This window comes from Microcaecilia unicolor, chromosome 1, assembly GCF_901765095.1.
Source record: "Microcaecilia unicolor chromosome 1, aMicUni1.1, whole genome shotgun sequence".
Lineage (NCBI taxonomy): Eukaryota > Metazoa > Chordata > Amphibia > Gymnophiona > Siphonopidae > Microcaecilia > Microcaecilia unicolor.
Genome location: NC_044031.1, coordinates 733202961 through 733225718, shown reverse-complemented (window position 1 = coordinate 733225718; position 22758 = coordinate 733202961). Strand labels below are relative to the sequence as shown.

Genomic DNA, 22758 nt, shown 5'->3' with positions numbered 1-22758 from the left:
ATAGAGAACTGAAAAACCGATCTCTCTTGGCATCCCGTCCAGCTACTTTAATATTTACGTAGGCAATCAATAAGGATAATACTCAGAACACACACAACAACCTTACACAACTTGCTAACCTAACACTAACCTAATGAGCAAACATGTGCGGACCTCACATCTCTGGACAACTGGTAGAGAGGTATGAGAGATATGCAGGAAGCACCATGAAAGGTGACAGTCATTATTTAGTCCTTTATTTCACACCAATTAAACACCTCAGAAACCTCATGTGGGCCTCTGGAATAGTGGGAAGGACTAATGGAAAGAAAATTATCAGGTAAGATCTAATTTCTCTTTCCATTACTTAGCAGCCACTATTCCAGAACCTGTGGGATAATATAAAAGCAATCCCTAGAGTGGGTGGAATCCTGGCACTGCTGCCCTGAGGATCAAAGTCCCAAAACTGGCTTCCAAGCGCACCACAACATCCACCCTGTAGTGCTCAGTGAAGGTATGCAGCATCAACCACATTGCCGCTGTAAAATATCAGCTGGAGACAGTAAGGCAGTCTCCACTCAGACTATCACTGTACGCCTCACAGAATGAGCCTGCTTCTTCGCAAGCAAATAAGTTGATGCAATAGTCAACTTCAGCCATCTAGCAATTGTGGACTTGGAAGCCACAAGACTAAGCCTCTCTTTACCAAAAGGCATAAAAAGTCTGTCCAATTTATGAAATTCATTCATGGCTTCCAGATATCTAATGAGGAGTCTATGCACATTAAGAAGCTTCAAGGAAGAATACTGAGCTTCTTCGTCCTCTCTGCAAAAGGATGGAAACTCCACAGATTGGTTAAGATAAACTGCTGATACCACTTTTGGAAGGAAGGAACTGTGCACAGGGAGCCCCCTACCTCCGAAAAGCGGAGAATGGGATCCCGACAAGAGAGCCTGAAGGTCCAAAATCCTACATGCTGATGCAACAGCCACCAAGAGCACTGTCTTTAGCGCAAGATCTTTCAAGGAGGCTTTTCAGAGTGGCTTAAAAGGAGGCTTCAAGGACTAAATTAAGGTTCCATTCTGGACATGGCATACGAAAGGGGTGCTGCAAGCGGCCTGTTCCCTGTAAGAATCAAATTATATCTAGGTAAGCTTCAAGGAGTATCTAGTCTGCCCCTGAAACAGGACAAAATCATAACCTGAAATTTTAGAGAATCTAAAGCCAATCTTTTCTGAAGGCCTACCTGGAGAAATGCTAGGATGTGTGCAATCTGAGCAGAGAATGGAGAAAGTCTGCACTCAGAACTCCAGCCTTCGAACAACCTCCACACTCTTGCATACACCATGGATGAAGAGCATTTCTGAGCCTGAAGCAAGATAACAATGACCAAATCGGAGTAACCTCCAAATAGATGCTTGCCCCAAAAGGGCAGTGTAACTAGACGTGACCAACACTGAACCCGCTGCCCAATACTGCAACCAGAGTTGCCGATGTGCCATGACAGCCAAAGACATACGGTAGGCCATAACCCATAACATGTCAAATAGCATCTGCCTAGTAGGCCAACCCCGTTTCCAGCTGGGCATTACGATGCCCATTTTGTGTTGCAGAGTGCTGATGTCACTTCAGGCATGCTCTTGCCACGAATGAGCAGCACAGTCACTTGAAGGCCCACAGGCTTGTTCAGTGAGCCTTATAGATTTTTATCCTGTAGGTCATTTAGGGCAATGTCCCCTTTCACCAGCAAGGTGGTCTTCTTAGTCACCACCCTAACAAGGGAGTCCACTCTGAAAAGCTGCAATTTCTCTTTCTCCCCTGGAAACAATGGGTAGATGTGAGCCATGGGTATTCCCACTCTCAGCACCGCCATCTGATGAGACCCATTCTGCTGTAATCAAGTCTTGAATTCTGGATGCATCAGGAAGGCCTTAGGACCTCTAAGCTCACTCATGACAAAGAAGGGCTCACTCATGACAAAGAAGGATGCATTCAGAACTCCTGTTGCTGAAGCAGACGGCTCCTCAACTGAAAAGCACCACCAATGCCTCAGAAATAAGAGTACCGAACTCCTCTTTATGAAACAACCTCAGTACTTTCGAGTTATCCCCTCCTCAGGAGGGAGATCTCCCTCCTCTAACGGCTCCCTTCAACGACGGCTCCTCTGAATAGACCGAGGCCACATCAAATAAAGAGAGAGAAGCAGAGACAGACCTCTAGGAGTGGACAGATGAGGCTAAATGAGATCTCTTAGGAGCTGGAGGGGCAGCGGGACGAGAAACTAAAGTACCTTGCAGCAACTCTTGTCGCTGCTTCAGTCAGTAGGCCTGGTGAGGAGGAACAAACTCCAGAGAAAACAAAGATCTCCCTGCAGTTGAATGCTCTGTTGGGCCCAGAGGTTGTCAAAAGGCGGTTGTGCTCCGCGCATAGTCAGAGGCTGTTCCTCACTACTAGCCAGCCCCGACAAAATGGCACCATTTTTGTGCTCTCCTGCATCAAAATGCCCACTGGTCCAGCCGGAAAACCCGAAGTCCTCAGCAAATTTGCATGTTGCGCCAAATCTGAAGACATGCTGCTGCCAACGGTGTCTCCCATTGCTTGCATGCACTGGAAAGCCCCCAATGCCAGTCGGTGAGTCCCACAGAGGCAACACTGCTTAATTGCCTCTGCGGGAGTTGCCATTCACCCCAACTGGCACAAGCGCAGCACAACGCAGTCTCAAGGGGTGAGTCAGGATCCCTCTCCTGCACCAAGTAGAACTTAGAGCTCTCCAAGCAGTTCCGAGTCAAACTTTAGGTAGACTTACCACTGCCGGCTGCTCCCCCCAAGTCTTACCCCAGATGAGAAAGAAATCAGGACTGATACTCTGTCCCACACTCGCCATTCAACCTCTTTTTTTTTCTATTTTTAAAGTTTGTTTTGCTGGAAAAGAAGAGCTCCACAGGAAACAGGGGAAGAGGTGAAGGGAGGGAAGAAGTAAATTCGCAGGACACCAGAGACATGGATCTGAAGACCTCCAGATATGACTGCAGACTCAAGCCACTTGCAAAGCTCAATTGGGGACAAACTGACCAACTGGACCAGGAGCAAATCACTCAGAACCAGAGGTTGAAGAGCGTGTCCATCTGCATGCTGGTGATAGAAAATACCGAGGAGCTGAACTGGATTCCAAGAGAGATATGTCTCGTCTCAGTTTTCACTTCTTTATCAGCAAACCGTGGGAAATAGTCTTTAAAAATGACTGGGTAATAGCAAATCACCCTACTAATAGTCTGCCAAGAAACTGTCACATAAGTGGTGGCCCCCAGAATTCATTCATGACTTGATGCTTGCTTTCAAGGGACTACACCTTTACCTTTTCTTCATGTAGCAGTAGTACAAACTTTGAGGGGGGGGAGCCCCTGGCTTGCTCTGGTAAGCCAGTACCCTCTGCACAACTCCCAGGAGGATCCTGCATAGATAAGTCTTGCCCAAGTAAGGTATTCTCCAGGCCAGAGTGGGAATAGAGGTGAAACGCTGTGAAGACAAAATTATCTGTCTCTCCCGTGCTTTTTTCAGAGACCATATGACTCTTACAAGAAGCTGAAGAACCAGCTGTCTACACAATTACTCGCTTATCCACCTCTTCAGATGGCATCTCCAGATGGGCCCAGGAGCTTTCTCATGCTCCTCTATTGTATGGAATATCCATCAGCAGGAGACAAGAGAATACTAAAGAGTAGGTACCTGCAGGGCTTAGAGCTCTTAAGTCTCTGTCTCCATTTGCTGGCTGAGACACAAAACCCATTCATTCTGGACTGGTCTAGTAGTGGATGAAAAAAAGAATCAGAATTTGCTTTACCTAGACCATGGCCATTTAAAAAAAAACTTTTTAACAACATGTAACACGAAAAGTGTTCACTGCACAGAATGACAAGAGACTATCTGGTGTGTACACAGAGTGCTGTAGATAAAAGTATCTCATGTCTATATCACATCACATTCTCCTGTGATAGGTTATCTCAAGTATCCGAGTTGCACTTTAAAATCTCTCCTTGTGTAAATTCCCATTTTGCACACTCACTGACTTGTCCTATACCCTATCACCATAGGTAGACAACATATATATAAAAGAGGAAGAAGCCCCTTAGCATTCTAAAAGTGCCTATACATCTTCATTTCAGGCTCCTGTTCTAAATATCCTACAGCTAAATTACCTCAACTCTAACTATATGCAGCTAGAGATGTGGTATGGTAAATTTTTCATTTTCAAAAATTGTTTCATGACATTCATTAGTAACAGTGAATGCAATGTTGAGAAAACTTGGCAATTTCAAGCTTTGAATATATTTTAGTGTAACATTTAAGGTAAAATTATGTATAATCATACCTGATAATTTTCTTTCCATTAATCATAGCTGATCAATCCATAGACTGGTGGGTTGTGTCCACCTACCAGCAGGTGGAGATAGAGAGCAAACTTTTGCCTCCCTATATGTGGTCATGTGCTGCCGGAAACTCCTCAGTATGTCGATATCAAAGCTCCATCCGCAGGACTCAGCACTTAGAGAATTACACCCACGAAGGGACACTCTGCCCAGCTCACCACCGCCGAAACGGGGGAGGGGAATTAACCCAGCTCATCCCCACACAAGTGGGGGAGGGGAATCCGTCCAGCTCATCCCCGCGGAGCGGGGGAGGGACACCACACCCGCCGATGCGGGGGGATCTGGCTTATCCTGCAACCGCAACCGCGGGAGGAGCTGACTGACCCTAACACCGCCGAAGCGGGAGGGGTACAAAGCTGCCCTACAGCCGCACGAAGCGGGAGGGAGTGCCGGCAGAATTTATGTCTCAATCCAGCCCCGTAAAACGGAGGGGCTGGGAGGGGCTATGGATTGATCAGCTATGATTAATGGAAAGAAAATTATCAGGTATGATTATACATAATTTTACCTTCCATATCATCAAGCTGATCAATCCATAGACTGGTGGGATGTACCGAAGCAGTACTCACCCAGGGCGGGACATAGAAATCCCTGACCTCAACACTGAAGCTCCAAACCGGGCCTCCGCCCGTGCAGCCACAGTCAAACGGTAATGCTTGGAGAATGTATGAGCCGAAGCCCACGTTGCCGCCTTGCATATCTCTTCCAAGGAGACGGATCCGGCCTCTGCCATCGAGGCCGCCTGAGCTCTCGTGGAGTGAGCCTTCAGCTGGATAGGCGGCACCTTCCCCGCGGCCACATAAGCCGCTGCAATGGCTTCCTGGACCCATCTTGCCACTGTAGGCTTAGCAGCCTGCAGACCCTTACGAGGACCTGTAAACAGGACAAACAGATGATCCGATTTCCGGAAATCATTGGTCACTTCCAAGTAACTGATGATGACTCGTCTCACATCCAGATATTCAAGAGCGGAGTACTCCTCTGGGTAGTCCTCCCTGCGAAAGGAAGGGAGACAGAGCTGCTGATTCACATGGAAGCGAGAACCAATCTTGGGCAGGAAGGAAGGCACTGTGCGAATAGTCACTCCTGCCTCAGTGCACTGCAGAAAAGGCTCTCGACATGAGAGCGCCTGGAGCTCGGAAACTCTTCTGTCTGAAGTGATAGCCACCAAAAAGACTGCTTTCAACGTCAGGTCTTTCAGAGATGCCCTCGACAAGGGTTCCAAAGGCGGCTTCTGCAATGCTCTTAGCACCAGGTTGAGATTCCACGCAGGCACCACTGAGTGCAGAGGAGGGCGCAGGTGATTAACTCCCTTGAGAAAGCGCACCACATCTGGCTGCGAAGCCAGGGAAGCACCCTTCAGGCGGCCCCTGAAGCAAGCCAGAGCCGCTACCTGGACTTTAAGGGAACTGAGCGACAGGCCTTCTTGCAGGAACGCCAACACTGAAGAAATTGGAGCAGTGAAGGGAGAAAGTGAGCCTGCTTCACACCATGCTGCAAAGATACGCCAAACCCTGGCGTAAGCAGTAGAAGTAGAGCGCTTCCTCGCTCTCAGCATAGTGGCGATGACCTTGTCTGAGAAGCCCTTCTTCCTCAGACGCTGCCGCTCAATAGCCAGGCCGTAAGACCAAAGGGAGAGGGATCCTCCATCATCACGGGACCCTGATGTAACAGGCCCTGCTCCACTGACAGCCGCAGAGGATCGTCGACTGAGAGCCTGAACAAGTCCGCATACCAGGGACGTCTGGGCCAATCCGGACCCACCAGGATTACCCTGCCGGGATGCTTTGCCACCCGGTCTAGCACCCTGCCCAACATGAGCCAGGGCGGGAACACATAGAGGAGCTCTTGTGTCGGCCACTGTTGGAGAAGAGCATCTACTCCCAGGGATCGAGGGTCCCGTCCTCTGCTGAAAAAGCGCGGCACTTGGCCATTGGCCGATGACGCCATCAGATCTAGGCTCGGCTGGCCCCAGCGCTTCGTGATGTCCAAGAACGCCTGAGCAGATAGTTGCCACTCTCCGGGCTCCAAGGTATGGCGACTGAGAAAGTCCGCCTTGACATTCATGACTCCGGCAATGTGGGCCGCTGAAAGCTGCTCCAGGTTCGCTTCCGCCCACTGGCAAAGACTCATAGCCTCCTTGGCTAGAGGGGCGCTCTGGTACCTCCCTGGCGGTTGATATAGGCCACAGCCGTGGCATTGTCCGACAGGACCCGTACAGGCTTCAACACGAGTACCGGGATGAACTCCAATAACACCAAGCGAATGGCTCTGAGTTCCAGGAGGTTGATAGACCACTTGCCTCTGCAGGAGACTAGAGCCCCTGCGCTGTCCTTCCCAAGCAGTGGGCTCCCCAGCCCATCAAAGAGGCGTCTGTCGTGACGACAATCCACTCCGGGGTCACCAGAGGCAATCCTGCAGACAACTTGTCTGTCTGCGTCCACCAGCTCAGCGCCTTGCGCACTGCTGGGTCCACAGGAAGGCGCACAGCATAATCCTCCGACATCGGAGTCCAGCGCAGCAGCAGAGATAGCTGTAGTGGTCTCATATGAGCCCTGGCCCAGGGCACTACTTCCATCGTGGCCGTCATAGAGCCCAACAGCTGCACGTAGTCCCAAGCCCGAATAGGAGAGGCTACTAGGAACTAGTCCACCTGAGCCTGAAGCTTGACAATCCGATTGTCTGGCAGGAACACTCTGCCCACTTGGGTGTCGAATCGAACTCCCAGATACAACAGGGACTGAGTCGGGCGCAGCTGGCTCTTCTTCCAGTTGATGATCCATCCCAGGGAGCTCAAAAGAGCAACTACCCGGTCCATAGCTTTGCCGCACTCTGCATAAGAGGGGGCTCGGATCAACCAGTCGTCCAGATAAGGATGGACTTGTACTCCTTCCTTTAGCAGGAAGGCCGCTATGACCCCCATTACTTTGGAAAAGGTCCGCGGAGCAGTAGCCAACCCGAAAGGGAGGGCTCTGAACTGGAAGTGTCGTCTCAGGACTGTAAAACGCAGAAAGCGTTGGAGAGGAGGCCAGATGGGAATATGCAGGTACGCTTCCTTGATGTCCAAGGAAGCCAAGAACTCTCCTGCCTTCACTGCCGCTATAACAGAGCGGAGAGTCTCCATGCGAAAGTGCCTCACTTTCCAGGCCCGATTGACCCCTTTGAGGTCGAGGATAGGCCGGACAGAACCTCCTTTCTTTGGAACCACAAAGTAAATGGAGTAACGTCCCTTGCCAATCTGATTTTTTGGCACCGGAACGACCGCACCCAGGCGGATCAGGTTGTCCAAGGTCTGCTGCACTACCACAGCTTGACCGGAGACTTGCAGGGAGAGAGTACAAACCCGTCTCTTAAGGGTTGGCAGAACTCTAGCTTGTAGCCATCTCTGATGACTTCCAGCACCCACGCGTCTGAAGTTATAGTGATCCACTCGCTCAGAAACGAGGACAGCCGTCCTCCAATCTGCACTGGGGCGTGGACCAAGGCCTCGTCATTGGGTACGAGACCCTGGGGGAGGACCGGAGGGAGCACCTCCGGGACGGCGGTCTCTGCGAAAGGAATGCTGCTTGGGGGAGAAATTCCTCTTGAAGGAAGAGGGGGCAGAGGAACCCGACTTGCCCGGGCGGTATGGAGGTATCGGGACGAGTACTAACCCGAGCCCTGACCTCTGGTAATTTCTTGCCCTTAGACGTGCCGAGATCGGTCACGATTTTGTCCAGCTCGACCCCAAAGAGCAGCTTGCCTTTAAAAGGCAATCTAGCCAGGCGGGATTTAGAGGCGTGGTCAGCAGACCAATGTTTCAGCCAAAGCCACCGCCGCGCAGAGACTGTCTGAGCCATGCCTTTAGCTGAGGCTCTCCAGACATCATACAGCAAGTCTGCCAAATAGGCTAAGCCCGATTCCAGGGCCGGCCAATCAGCCCTCAAGGAATGATCCGAGGGGGAAGCCCGCTGCACCATAGTCCGGCACGCCCTTGCCACATAGGAGCCGCAAACTGAGGCCTGCAAACTTAAAGCAGCTGCCTCCAAGGACGACCTTAAGGCCGCCTCCAATCTTCTGTCTTGGGCGTCCTTTAGGGCCGTGCCACCTTCCACCGGCAACGCCGTTTTCTTAGTCACCGCAGTGATTAAAGAATCCACGGTAGGCCACAGATAGGCCTCACGTTCACTCACAGCCAAAGGATAGAGGCGGGACATAGCCCTAGCCACTTTAAGGCTCGTTTCTGGGACATCCCATTGAGCCGCAATTAAGGTGTGCATGGCATCATGCACGTGGAAGGTTCTAGGCGGGCGCTTCGTCCCCAGCATAATGGCAGAGCCAACAGGGGCTGAGGGAGAGACGTCCTCCGGAGAGGAAATCTTCAAAGTGTCCATGGCCTGTAACAACAGGTTGGGCAAATCCTCTGGGCTAAAAAGCCGCGCTGCAGAGGGGTCATCCGCTCCAGCCGAGCGGGGATCTATCTCCTCCAAGGAATCCGCAAAGGATCGTTGGGAGACCTCAGACACGCTGCCCTCATCTACATCGGAGGAGACAAAAGTCCTCCAAGGCCTGGAAATCAACCCGAGGGCGTTTACCTCTGGGAACCTCAACCTCTTTATCAGAAGAGGGAGCAGGGGCAGCGTTTTGCATGAGGAAAGCCTGATGCAGCAGCAAAACAAACTTGGGGGAGAAACCCCCCAGACTGTGCACTTCCGCAGCCTGGGCAACAGCCCTAGACGCACTCTCAACCGGCGCTCGCAATAGCGGGGGAGAGACATGCTGCGCATCCAAAATGGCGTCCGGCGCGAAACTCCGTGAAGGAGCCGCGCGGGAAGAACGGCGCTTAACTTTAGCCGCTTTTGTGCCGTCGCCCAAATTAAGGGCGTTCATGGCATTAATGTCTCCAACCTCAAGGGCGGCCCCGAAGAAGCCGTCCGAGCCGCGTGGCCGGCCAAGATGGCGGAGGCGAGGAGCGGGGGATGGGCGTTTATGGCGGGAAAAAACCGCCACGCCGGAGGAACGACCGGGACATTCATCGGTCACTAAACTATCACCCATCAAGGGCGAATCAGGTTGTAAAACCCCCGCATCCCCTCTAGAAGCGCTCCAGCGATCCGGGGAGCGACCCTTTGCGCCCTCGCCCTCCGACGCCATTGCACGAGGAGAAGAATCGGGGAACCCCCTGCCCGCTATAAAAAGGTAAAATTACCTGCTTGCCGCTCCGAGCTGTAACGAACTGGTGTCCCAGTGAGTAGCTGCAATGAACGTTTAAAGAAACGTCGAATTAAACGCCTTTAAAGACGTTTAAAAATATATATATATTTTTTTTAAACGGAGCCAGCGGGAGGGGGGAGAAAAGGAGGGACCTGGCACCACCAGGTTTGCACTTGCTCAAAAGAGCCCTCAACCCCAGGCCTCAACAAAACCTAAGGATTAGGCTTGGAGGCCTAGCCAGAGCTGCTGCTGTGTGTGACCACCACCTGCTGAGATAGAGAACATACTGAGGAGTTTCCGGCAGCACATGACCACATATAGGGAGGCAAAAGTTTGCTCTCTATCTCCACCTGCTGGTAGATGGACACAACCCACCAGTCTATGGATTGATCAGCTTGATGATATGGAAACCACATTATGGAGGTAGTATTATGCCCTCCATAATGCGGACAAAACAGACTGTGTGGGTTTTGGCCATTTTTCTCCTTTTTTTGGTGAGCAATGTCTTTCTCCATTTTTAGGAGTTTTTTGGTTGCTCTCTTGTTTTCTGGAGTTTGATGATTTATTGAGGCCAATGATAGTATCTGGGAATTCCTTTGGGAAAGCTGACATTTGATCAGACCGATGCCCTTTTAGCTTTGAGGCCTTGTTTATTTACATTTTGAGATGTTTATAGTAGAGACTTGCACGGGAACGGGGTTTATGGGAATCCCGCGGGGACGGAAGCAGTTCTGCAGGGATCCCGTGGGGACGGAAGCAGTTCCTGTGGGGTTCCGTGGGGATGGAAGCAGTTCCTGTGGGGTTCCCGTGGAAGTGTATGCTGTACTTGCGCCAGCCTCTCACCTACCGAGTACCAAGTTATTTGAGTGCTGTCTCCTCCTCCTCCTCCTTGCTTTAACAGCACAGATGTGGAAAGCCTCCATTAAGGAGGTGGTAGAGATACAAATGGTGGTGAAATTCAAAAAGGCATGGGATGAACACAGAGGATCTTTATTTAGAAAATGGAAGTTATAAAAAACCTAAACTTAAATGGCTGCATGTGTGTGGATGTGTCGCATAACACTTAAAGGGTGACTCTGGCTGTGATGAATAGGGCCGATACTTGGAGACCTGTACGGTCTGTGTCTCATAAATGGCAATCTGGTATTGGATGGGCTGGAAAGGGTTTAGACAGCAACTTTAGTGGCTGGAACATGAGGACAGTTCTGTACAGACTTTTACGGTCTGTGTCCCACAAATGAGAAGATGAATAGGCTGGAGTGGGCTTTGAGGGCAACTCCAGCAGTTGGAACATAAGGATAGGGTCAGGCGGACTTCTATGGTCTATGTCCCAGAAACACCACAGAAAGACCGTAATCAAGTATATAATATCACTTTCATTGTTGATTTAATCATGAATTGATAACGATTGTGACTATTGGGCAGACTGGATGGACCGATTTGTTTTTATCTGCTGTCATTTACTGTTACTATTAATCCTCTCTGCTTCCGGGCTGATGCGCAGACCTCAGCTCTGACATAAGCATCAGATATCACCTGATCTATTGGCGCGTGCATGTGGTGATCCCTTAGCACACAGTGCCAGTGAATCAGAGAAGTCTTATATGTGCGCACCAGAGTGTTCCAGCTTCCGTGCCTTCCTTGCCTGCAGTGCTGCGGCTCAAACCCAGAGACTGAGAGAGCTGACAGGAATTTTTTTTAATGTACCATTAAATTCTTGTGGGTGAAGACAGGTTAAATTCTTGCGGGGACGGGTAAGATTCCCCGTGAGTATGGGCGGGGACAGGTTACATTCCCCACAGGGATGGGTTAGATTTCCTACGGGGACGGGTTGGATTCCAGTGGGAACGGATGGGGACGGGTTGGATTTCTGTCCCCGTGCAACTCTCTAGTTTGTAGCCCCCCATAGTCTGTGTTATCCATTTTGTTAGCAAAGTGCATGTTTCATGCTTTTTGAGGATATTTTGAAAGTTTGCTACCCCTTGTGTATTTTTTCTGAGTAGTATTATACAGCATTTTCTATGAGTATAACATGCTTTACACACAGAAGAGAGCTCTTAGTATATGTATATAAAAAGTAGACATGCTGAAAATTAATGTTTATTTTTATGCAGGGCTGTGGAGTCGGAGGCGGAAGCAATTTTGGGTGGAGTAGGAGTCAGTAAAAATGTACTGACTGACTCTAGCTTAAAAATAAAAACTTACAACATTATATCATAAGGTAAATTTATCATCATTTTAGACTTACATCTTTATCCTGGATCTAAAGGACTGGTAAATATAAGTTATGTTTACCAGTACTTTAGATCCAGAACAAAAAATTTAAAGCCTAATATCTGTAGGAGTCAGCAGTAGAAAAATAGAGGCGTCAGAGTCGAAGGTTTGGTGTACAGACTCCACAATCCTGCTTTTATGTGGACCCTGTAGAGGTATTCCTGGGGGTATAGTTTGGGCAAAGTGATATGATACAGATGTTCAAATATTTGAAAGGTATTAATCCGCAAACAAACCTTTTCCGGAAATAGGAATCGAGGTTGAAGGGGGGGCAGACTCAGGAAAAATGTCAGGAAGTATTTTTTCATGGAGAGGATGGTGGATACTTGGAATGTTCTCCCGCAGGAAGTGGTGGAGATGAAAACAGTAATGGAATTCAAAAAAATGCATGGGATAAACACAAAGGAATCCTGTTCAGAAGGAATGGATCCATAGAAGTTTAGCAGAGACTGGGTGGCAACATCGGTAATTGGAAAGCAGGGCTAGTGCTGGACAGACTTCTATGGTCTGTGCCATTGGGGTGGCAGGGACGGCTCTGGGGTCAGGTGTGCATGTAGAGTGGGTTTGTCTTGTTGGGCGGACTGGGTGGACCGGGCAGGTCTTTGTCTGCCATCATCGTCTACTATGTTACATAATGAAGAGATGTTAAAGGTGAAGGCTGACCAAACTAGCAGACAAAGACTGTAGCTAGAATGGTATGTGCAAAGGAGTCAGGAAACAGAACATGAGGTAATAGATAAAAGTAGCAGGGAGTTTTTGGCTGTACAAACATAAGAGAAAAAGTTGATAAGTGAAAGAATGAACTAATGTTTTATGAAAAGGCTTTGTGTAGAAACAGCATATAAGTAGCAGCCTGATTAGTGAATGTTGGAGACAGTTCCTAGCCAATACTTTTGTATAAGCAGAACTGTACTCCTATGAGAAAATGTATTTCTAATTCTGTATACTCTATTGGTAAGTTAATAAATTACTTTTCTCATACGTTACGTTACGTGGCCTGGTCTTTTATCATTCCAATCTTTTCCCGGGATATGTATGATTATTGGGATGGTGGTAAAAAGACCAAATTGTTAATTACAATAACTGTTTTGCAACTTGAGTGTAGGCATATTTGGGGAACAGTTTTAGCAGAATCACAATGTATGACACAATTATGGGAATAATCGAAAGAGAAGGGCGCCCATCTTTCGACACAAATCGAGAGATGGGTGTCCTTCTCCCAACGTCGCCCAAATCGGCATAATCGAAAGCCGATTTTGGGTGTCCTCAACTGCTTTCCGTTGCGGGGACGACCAAAGTTCCCGGGGGCGTATCAGCAGCGTAGCGAAGGCGGGACGGGGGCGTGCTTAACACATGGGCATCCTCTGTTGATAATGGAAAAAAGAAGGGTGTCCCTGACGAGCATTTGGCCGACTTTACTTGGTCCATTTTTTTTTTCACGACCAAGCCTCGAAAAGGTGCCCAAGGTGACCAGATGATCACCGGAGGGAATCGGTGATGACCTCCTCTTACTCCCCCAGTGGTCACCAGCCCCCTCCCACCCTAAAAAAAAAAATTAAAACATTTTTTTCCAGCCTGTATGCCAGCCTCAAATGTCATACCCAGCTCCATGACAGCAGTATGCAGGTCCCTCGAGCAGTTCTTAGTAGGTGAAGTGCACTTCAGGCAGACGGACCCAGGCCCATCACCCCCTACCTGTTACACTTGTGGTGGTAAATGTGAGCCCTACAAAACCCACTGTACCCACATCTAGGTGCCCCCCTTCATCCCTAAGGGCTATGGTAGTGATGTATAGTTGTGGAGAGTGGGTTTTGGGGGGCTCAGCACACAAGGTAAGAGAGCTATGCACCTGAGAGCAATTTGTGAAGTCCACTGCAGTGCCCCCTAGGGTGCCAGGTTGGAGTACTGGCATGTGAGGGGGACCAGTGCACTACGAACGCTGGCTCCTCCCATGACCAAAGGGCTTGGATTTGGTCGTTTTTGAGATGGGCGTCCTCGGTTTCCATTATGGCCGAAAACCGGGGAAGACCATTTACACCAGCTCCTAAGCAGGCGCTACTTTACAGAACAACCAATCAGAGTGGCACTTACATGTGCAAGGCATGCGTAACTGCACATGCCCATTTATAGAACTGCCTCATGTCCCTGTATAAAATAGGCTTACAACAGGTGCCTACTTTGACCCAACCAAAGCAACCTCTTATAAAGTTATCCTTCATGTATACACACATACACTCCCCAATATCAAAAACGTTGCCTTAGTGTATAGGGCATCCAAATGACCTGTATCAAAAATCTCAAAACAAAATGAAGCCTCAAACCTCCAGGACCGTCACACTTCTGTCACTCCCAATGGAGTCCAATATTATCACAGCCTTCAATAGAGAGCACGAGAGGAAACCGAAACAGTGGGAAGAAACCTCAAACAAAAAGAAGGAAAAACTCACCGTTTCAAAAAAATAAAAAACACCTCTTGATTCTCACAAAAACACAGGTCTAGTAATCAGCACCACACACTTCAAAATCAGCTCAAAAAGTTCCCAAAATACATATCGAGATCACCCTGTTTGCACCTCCATACAAAAAACCCAATTAGCAATGCCAGAGCAGTCTTTTTTTGATATTGGGAGCGTTATATTAATTTTTGCCTCCCTCTGAGTGTGGATTATTTGTACACACATACAACTTATTTGGAGCAGGTATAAAATTTGTGTGTGAGGATTTGTGCACTGCTGGGGTGGATTAGGGATGCCTAATTTAGAAAAAGCATGTAGGTGCATATCATGCCATTATAACATAGATGCCTTTTCACAACTGACATAAGCACCCTGTTATAAAATTATTCCCCACGAGTATAATTTTATAAGGCATTTATACATGTAAAACAGCATCTTATATGTACAAATAGCTGCTTATGAATTGCCTGGTAGGTGCTACCAAAACAAGGCACATACTTTTATGTAGTATTCATGTAGGCATTCCTAGGGGAAAAGAAGGGCTGGAGCTCAGGCAAGAGTTTCTTATAAAATACATGCTAAGTACCTAAAACTTGTGTAGGAGCTTTCAGGTTGGTAATTTTATAAAGACACATATTTGCATATGATATTGCCCACATAAAAAGGTACAACATAGGCGCTACATTATACAATTATCATTCACATATGTTTACTGGTATATTCTGCCCCAAATTTTCAATTCAACTACCTGGCTAATAGAAAGGAAATGAATATGAGGGGATTTTATTTTTGTTTACAAACTATATAGCACATGTTGACAAGTCTATATAGGGCATGAGGAAAATCTGCATAGTAAAATTCAGAGTAAAAATATAAATGCAGATTTCTTGCAAACAATATTTGCCCACAAACTTTTTTTTTAAATTCATTTTCCAGTTCAAAATGTCTCTTTCACCTGTCAGTGTACCCCCACGTATAATTCTGTTTCAAGTATTCCCCCTTTTTTTCCTCTTAGTCTAGGGTACCTCCACTCCCAAAATCTTATGACCTAAGTTATTCCTACCTATGACCTTGGATTCAAACCTCTATGTAAGCAGAGGACGTCTTCTATGGTAGACATGGGAAGAAGCTGTACTTTACAGCACAGTTAGTTTTGTGCAGAGACACTCTCCAAGTAACCCAGATGGAAATGAGGATTTATATGCCCCAGTCAATGTCAGCATTGCCCTAGAATAAGTTGATAGTACTGCAGTAATACTTATCCTTCTCTCACCTTAGGTGTGACTCCAGCACTCTGTCCAGGCTCTTGTAGAAGGGTCGAGAGGTATAGTAACCAGTCCAGTAGTGATCCTCACGGTCAGCATAAGAGAAGAAATCTCCACTCAACACAGGAAAGTTGGGTGGTTTCATGCCTGGCATGATTCCCACCTTTTTATAGAGACAATCAAAATAATCGGACAGCGTACCGAACTGTGCCTGCAGGACAAAAGTTACGCAGAGCCGGCTCCCAAAAGGTTTCTACCATTTTGCATAATTTCTTTAAAAAAAAAAAAAAACACATCCAGCTTATGAAGTGAGAAGAATATAACAAGGATGTCCTTATTTTCTCACTCTCATAATTTATGATGTATGGTTTAAAATAGCATTCTTTATTACTTTCAAATAACATTCTAATAAGAGACAATTTAACAAATATAGATCAAGAAAAAGATACGTGGAAGAATGATGAAATACATGGAAAAATTAACTGCTCAAAGGCGCGATATTCAGCCTGTGGCGGTTAAGTGTTTTGTAAGCCGCTCAGAGCTGTGGGTTGAATTTACCCTGGATATTCAATGTTGAGGCATGTCTGGCCTCTTGCACTGAATATCTGGCTTAGTGTGGCAACCTGGAAGTTAACAGGGCATCAACCGATATTCAGATCAGTACTCAGTTAACTCAGTGGATAAAGATAGGACAGCCTTTTTGAAATGGCCGGTTACAACCCATATTCCGTGGCACTTTCCAGTTAACTACTGTTGAATATTGGCGGCCGGCTAGCTCAGCAGAGTTTAACTGGGCAGGAGACTTCTCTGAATACTGACCCCAGAGTACGATTGTTTTCATTACACTCAAAAAAATATAAGTTGAAACACAGAAAATGACAGCAGATAAAGACTGTATAACACATCGTTTGTCCAACCATACCATTTACTTATTTATACTATTACTATCCCTTCTTTTCCCTTCAAAATCCTGTGTGCTTATCCCATTCTTCCTTGAATTTGGATACAGTCTTCATCACTACCACCTCCACTGGGAGATTGTTGAATGCATCTACTACTCTTTCTGTAAAGAAGTACTTCCTTAACTTACCAATAAACACAATGATACACTTCCTTTTCCTCCATTACTAGAGAAAGGTGTGTGGGAGACTCAGTAGGGAAAGACATGGTAATGTGAATCTTGGCTGAAAGGCAACTTGTGGCATATCTGAGTGTGTGAGAGTGGAATGGCATATATATTTGTGTCTATGGGAAGAGTGCTGGTGTACCTGTAGGGGAAGAGATGTTTGAGGAGTTAAAGGAAGTGTTGGGAGAGTGAGTGAGTGTGTGTGTATTGCTATAGGCATATTGATGTTTTCTCCTTTTTCTCATCCTCTCCCTCTGCCACTCTTCCCTGCATTCACTTCCTCTTCCTCCTTTGCCCTGCTTCACGTTCCTCTTGCTCCCCCTCTCCCAACTTCCTATCTCTTTCTTTGGTGGCTAGGCCAGATTCTCCACCACTGTGATATCGGTGGAGTCCCTGTCGAACACTGAACACTGCTCCGTTGTGGGGTTTCCCCTCACACTTTTTGTACCATGGGAGTTCAGAGGCCCAAGGCACTGATTTTCTTACCACTGTCTCTGCTCATCTGCCCAATTATTTCTGCTACTACTCTCCTCCTGCCTTTATTCATATGCATAGGTTTGTGTGCAGTTGTGCAAACAAAGCTTTACATATGGATAAACAGACAAGATGGACAGTCAAACATACATAGCAAATGTACAAAAAATATTCAATATCTAAAAACATTACTAGACACTTATATTTAGATAATTTTAAATAACACATCTTTTAGAGAAGGAATATTTGGCAAATCTCCCTCACATTGGTTTCCAGTCTAGATCCCTGCCGTTGGTTAATGCGTATTAGTATTCCCATTCACTCATTTCACTAAACAGGGTCTAAACACAAGCCAAGCTACTTCATACCTTAGCATGGAGCTCTGGGTGAGAGTTCATGTAATCAAAGAGCTTCTGGTAGTTTAAGAACTGAGCATCCCATTCCTGGAGCTTGTCGTAACGGAAGTCATCTCCCAAGGGAACCAGCAACACATTGCTACGGTATAGCTTGGATTTCTTTCTGTACTGATCCAACAGAAGATTCGCTCTGTAGAAAAAATATTTTTTAAAGAACATTTTGAGGAGTATGTATAAAAGTCATAATCAGGCTTCATAAATATTAATGATTACATGGTTTGTGAACCTTCATGCAAGTTCTGCCTGGCAGTGCCAGAAAGCGTCATTTAGAGAATAATTTTATAACCGGATGCCTAACATGTGCAGCAGGAACATGCAGACGTTTTGCCATTGCCAGTCTTCTAAGGGAAAGTATGTGCCTAACATTACTTCCATTGTATGCAAATAGATCTCATGCATATTCATCGGGGAAATCCTGAAAACCCGACCAGGCGAGGGCAGAGATTGGACACCCCTGATCTAAACAATAACATTTCTCCAAGCTGCTCCTCGGATCGACTCCACTCAAGTTGCTACCATACACACTCATTCTATAAACTGGTGTTGCAACGCTATGCACTTAGTGCCAATTATGTAACAGTATCTCAGCGCCAAGATTCCGTTGTAGAATACTAGCATAAGGTCGGCACTGGCGCGCCTAAAACTAGGTGCCAAAAGTTACATCAAATCAATGGCAGCTGAAGTGCGTGTAACATCGTATTCTGTAAGTTACGCACGCATCTCCAAGACACACCCTTATTCCACCCATGTTTGTGCCCCCTCCCATTTACACACTGAGTTTTGGCACGTATGTTATAGAATAGCGCAACACTTACATGCGTAATTGTCAATTAGTGGCGCCAATCATTCTATAACCTACATGCACAATTCATGCCTACCTTTAGGTACCAATTTACAGAATTGCCCTTTAAGCAGCCCAGGCAATTTCATAAAAGGCTATGTGTGTATGTAAAACACTTGACCCAATGAAATGCCTTTTAAAATTATACCCTTACAGGGCAATTTCTGTAGCCATTTGCATGGGTCATAAGGGATTTATATGCATAAACTGGACCTCAGAAAAATGTTCTCCCAGTTAAAGGTGCACATTCTGTCCCACAATGCAAACACATTTAGATGCAGGAGGAATCCCAGAGACATGTTTGGGCTGGGGGGGAGGGGGCAGGAAAAATCATGCACAGATTATGGGAACGATATTCAGCTGGTGGTGGCAAATGTTTTTTTCCTTAACTGGCGGTGTTATTCCCAGATATTCAATGCTGGGCCATGTCTGGGAATCAGCATTGAATATCCGGGTTTGTGCGGCTGACTCTTATGTAGTTAAGTGCAATATTCAGATAGAACCGACATCTATGCGGTCCAATTTGGCAGCTATCCTTAGGCGGTTAAGTGTTGAATACTGGCACAACCACATAAGTGTGATTCTGCCCCAGACTGTCCACAAAATAGCTGGCTTTGAGTTAAGCCATCAGTGGCGATATTCAGCAGCATTAACCAGTTAGGTGCCGCTGTATATCACTGGATAGCCCCACACAAGCAATTTAACCAGCCAGTAGCTGTCTTTGGCTGGTTAAATTGCTTTGAATATTGATCCCTATATTTCCAACTCCCCATGTCCTATTCTCCATGGAAAAAGCACTTGTGACCCCTCCCCCCCCCCAAAAAAAAAATGCAGGTGCAAACATCAGCGGATACTCTTTTCTCTTTAAAATCTAGAATAAAGTTTAATTTGCATGTAAAATAAATGCTCACAGATTGTGATAAAGTCACATCCAGGATAGCTGAGTTAAGGCAGTGTCAGTTTGAAATATAAGTCCCAGAAGGCATTGCAGGCAAGGAGCCGGGGGTGAGATGAGGAACCCGGACTGGACTCCTAGCTGCAATGGGAGAAGACATGGGTGTAAGCTAGCAGGACGAGTAGATGGGCTGCCACTAGGGGGAAAGAGAGATAGGAAACCCTGTGTGCAGGAGCTCATCATTAGTGTAATGCTCAACTCAGCTGGTATGGGTGTGGGGGAAGCTAATGGAAGGAGAATGATTGGTTGTGAGAGCAGAAGCCAGGGGTTGATTAGGCAGGTGGGAAGGAGGAGAGAGGCAGAAAGAGAGAAGCAGGCTGAAAGAGAGGTCCCTAAAGTACTGAAGCAGGCTGAACTCCTTTGGGTGTGAGGAAGTCCCAAAAGTATTTGCAGGCTGAAAATCCATGGGTAAGGGAGGTCCCTAAAGTATTGAATTCACCAGTGAAGCTGATGCAGGGTGAAATCCCTTGGGTATGAGGAGTCCCTAAAGTATTGAACTCTCCTGAAGGTAAAGAGAGTAAGAAGGTAGAAACTGCTGCTTTGTGATTTAACTGTGATGATGAATTGAAGGAACTGCTTCTGTTTGGAATTGAACTACTGTTTATTGTGCACTGGATAAAGAGCCCGTATTGAATCCTGATATGTGCTGATAGCCTACTGCTTGAAGGGGACTATTTGCCACACACTTTCAGGTGGCTTACATGTGCTTAAGATTGAAGGTGAATGCTGCTGTTGGAACTGTGTATCAGGTCTACTAGAAACCTGCATGGAATAAAGACCTTAAGATTGACGTTGCTGGTGGACATTTTATTTCTTGACTGTACTGGGAGCCTGTGGCTGGAGGACATTGTTCTATCCTTGGCTGCACTTAGAGGTACCTGGTTACAAGATTTTACCCTAATGTGAAGGGTGTGAAAATTCTCACCACCAGCAACATCTATTTAGTGATGTCACTGACCTTTCAGCTACATTGGCTTCAGTGATCGCCCTGGGTGGCACTTTCCATGGACAGTTGATTCTCCCTCCAGGCAGGCGTCTGAAATCAAACTGACAGCAGATTTTGGGGTCAGGACCACAGGTATGGGGCACATCATAACTGTAGAAGGGCATCATGTGGCAGAAGATATCGGTGCCGGAGTCTGGATCTGAGAAAAAGACAGAAGCCAAAGTTGGACATGTTGAAAGGACCAGTGTAGAGGTTTAGGATTCTTAATTCTTAAAAAGTTCAAGACCACTGAAAATGCAAGTCCAACCCTAACCCAACCCCAGCATTAAAAAGCACATGGGCAGGGGATCCACTGACTACAAGATTATGGCTAGAAATTGACCTTCATTTAATTCTGATCTCTTTATCCATGTGTATCATTAACCAATCAGGGAACGAGAGGACTTCTCTTTGGTCACAGCTGCTATTTTTAGGATGTGAAGAGAGTTCTCTGGCAACCCTTCACACTATAGGTGTAGGATGTGCTCACATATTCTCATAATCTTGGGAAGCTTGCCAGGTGCCCTTGGCCTGGATTGGCCGCTGTCATGGACAGGATGCTGGGCTCGATGGACCCTTGGTCTTTTCCCAGTGTGGCATTATGTACTTATAATCTACTAGAAAACTGCATACCCATTGAGAAATACAGACTTTAGCCAGACTTTGAGGAACACTCTAAAACCTAAAGAGCTCAGGCACCAACAGGGAGTCATCGTTTTATATGAATCAATCAGAAAAGTGCCAACCACAATACTTTATCCACCCCAGCCCATAAATGGGTATCCACCATTCCTAAACATTTTATCATCTCTAGCTTCCCTTATGGCCTAGCCAATTTCAGCCTTTTCCTGTCATGGTTCTAACTACCCCCACCTCTTCTTTCTGCAGATTTTGCTCATGCAAGTTACTGTGTCAAACTGCTCTCAATGTTATTCAGCTAAAACAAGGTAATAATTGATTCATATGGCTCTGTGAAATGAAGCATCTTCTTTACATATTTATACACCACCTAGACCACCTTGTTATTTATGATCAGTGAATAAGGGTATTTCTGAAATTCCGTCGTTTCAACAAGTTCAGAATGTAAATTCGCGCACAAGGGTTTTCTGTGGCAACCAAATTTATGGAATTACTCTCAGTTCTTGAGGAAGAGAATTACGTTGTAGTTGGCCTTTCAAAAGAGTTTAAAGGCTTAGGGGCCCTTTTACAAAGGTGCATAGGCCCCTGCGCGCGCACAACGCATGTCAAACTGTAATTTACTACTTTGATTTTCATTTTTCTTGTTTGCTCATTTTTCCACATTTATAGCTACCTAGATCTAAGTGGAGTACAATAAAAAAATACATAAAATATAAAAGACACGCCACTTACAAAGAGGGCATTTTCGATACGTCTACATCTGAATTTGAATGTTTTACACAAAACGTCCAAATTCTGAACAGGAAAGAAGTCATTTTTGAAAAAGAAAAACGTCTATCTTTTTTTCGAAAATACTATGGACGTTTTGTATTTTGGACGTTCTGCATTTGGCTGGGTTTTTTGGGGGGCATTTTGGGGAAAAAAAATGTCCAAGTGCAAAACGTACAAAATCAAGCCATTGGGATATAGGAGCCGTCAGCATTTTTACTAGACTGGTCCCCCTGACATCCCAGCACAGCAATAGGGCGCCCTAGGGGGCTCTGCAGTGACTTCATAAAATACTCCCAACTACACATCTGACCACTGCTCCCTTACTTTGTCTGCTGAGCCCCCCCAAAACCCACTACCCCCAACTGTACACCACTACCATAGCCCTTACTTATTTATTTATTGCATTTGTATCCCACATTTTCCCACCTATTTGCAGGCTCAATGTGGCTTACAGAGACTTGTAATGACATTGTCATTCCAGGATATCAGATACAGTTAATTATGTATCAAGATTAAGTAGGGAAAAGAAAAGAGTTAGGTGGGTGAGTATAGAAGGTAGACATTCTTAACTGGGTTGGGTTGGCAAAGTGGTTTAATGAGGATATGGGTTTTCTTTGTAGGCCTTGTTGAAGAGATAAGTCTTCAGAGATTTGCGAAAATTGGTTATTTCGTCGATTGTTTTCAAATCATTAGGTAGTGCGTTCCACAGTTGCGTACTCATGTAGGAGAAGGTAGTAGCATGTAGCAGCTTGTATTTTAGTCAGTGGTGTGCTGGTAAAATTTTAACAACAGGCTCTCTCCCCGGTCCACCTCGGCGCCCCCATCCACCACTGCACCCCCCCCCCCAATCCACCTCTGCGCCCCCCCCCCCCCCAAAAAAAAATTGCAGAGCTGGCTATAGCCGGGGGGGGGGGGGGGGGGGGGGGGGGCAATGCATTACTCTCTCCAGGAAAAAAA

General features: G+C 46.5%; 1 protein-coding gene across 1 annotated transcript in view; it reads right to left on the bottom strand.

The window, feature by feature from the left end:
* MAN2A2 (mannosidase alpha class 2A member 2) overlaps positions 1–22758 on the bottom strand; it is a 137610-nt gene that overhangs the window by 61071 nt on the left and 53781 nt on the right. The window contains 3 exon segments of the mRNA XM_030189654.1: positions 15603–15805; positions 17563–17740; positions 20365–20551. Of these exon segments, the coding sequence (XP_030045514.1) occupies positions 15603–15805; positions 17563–17740; positions 20365–20551 (568 nt within the window).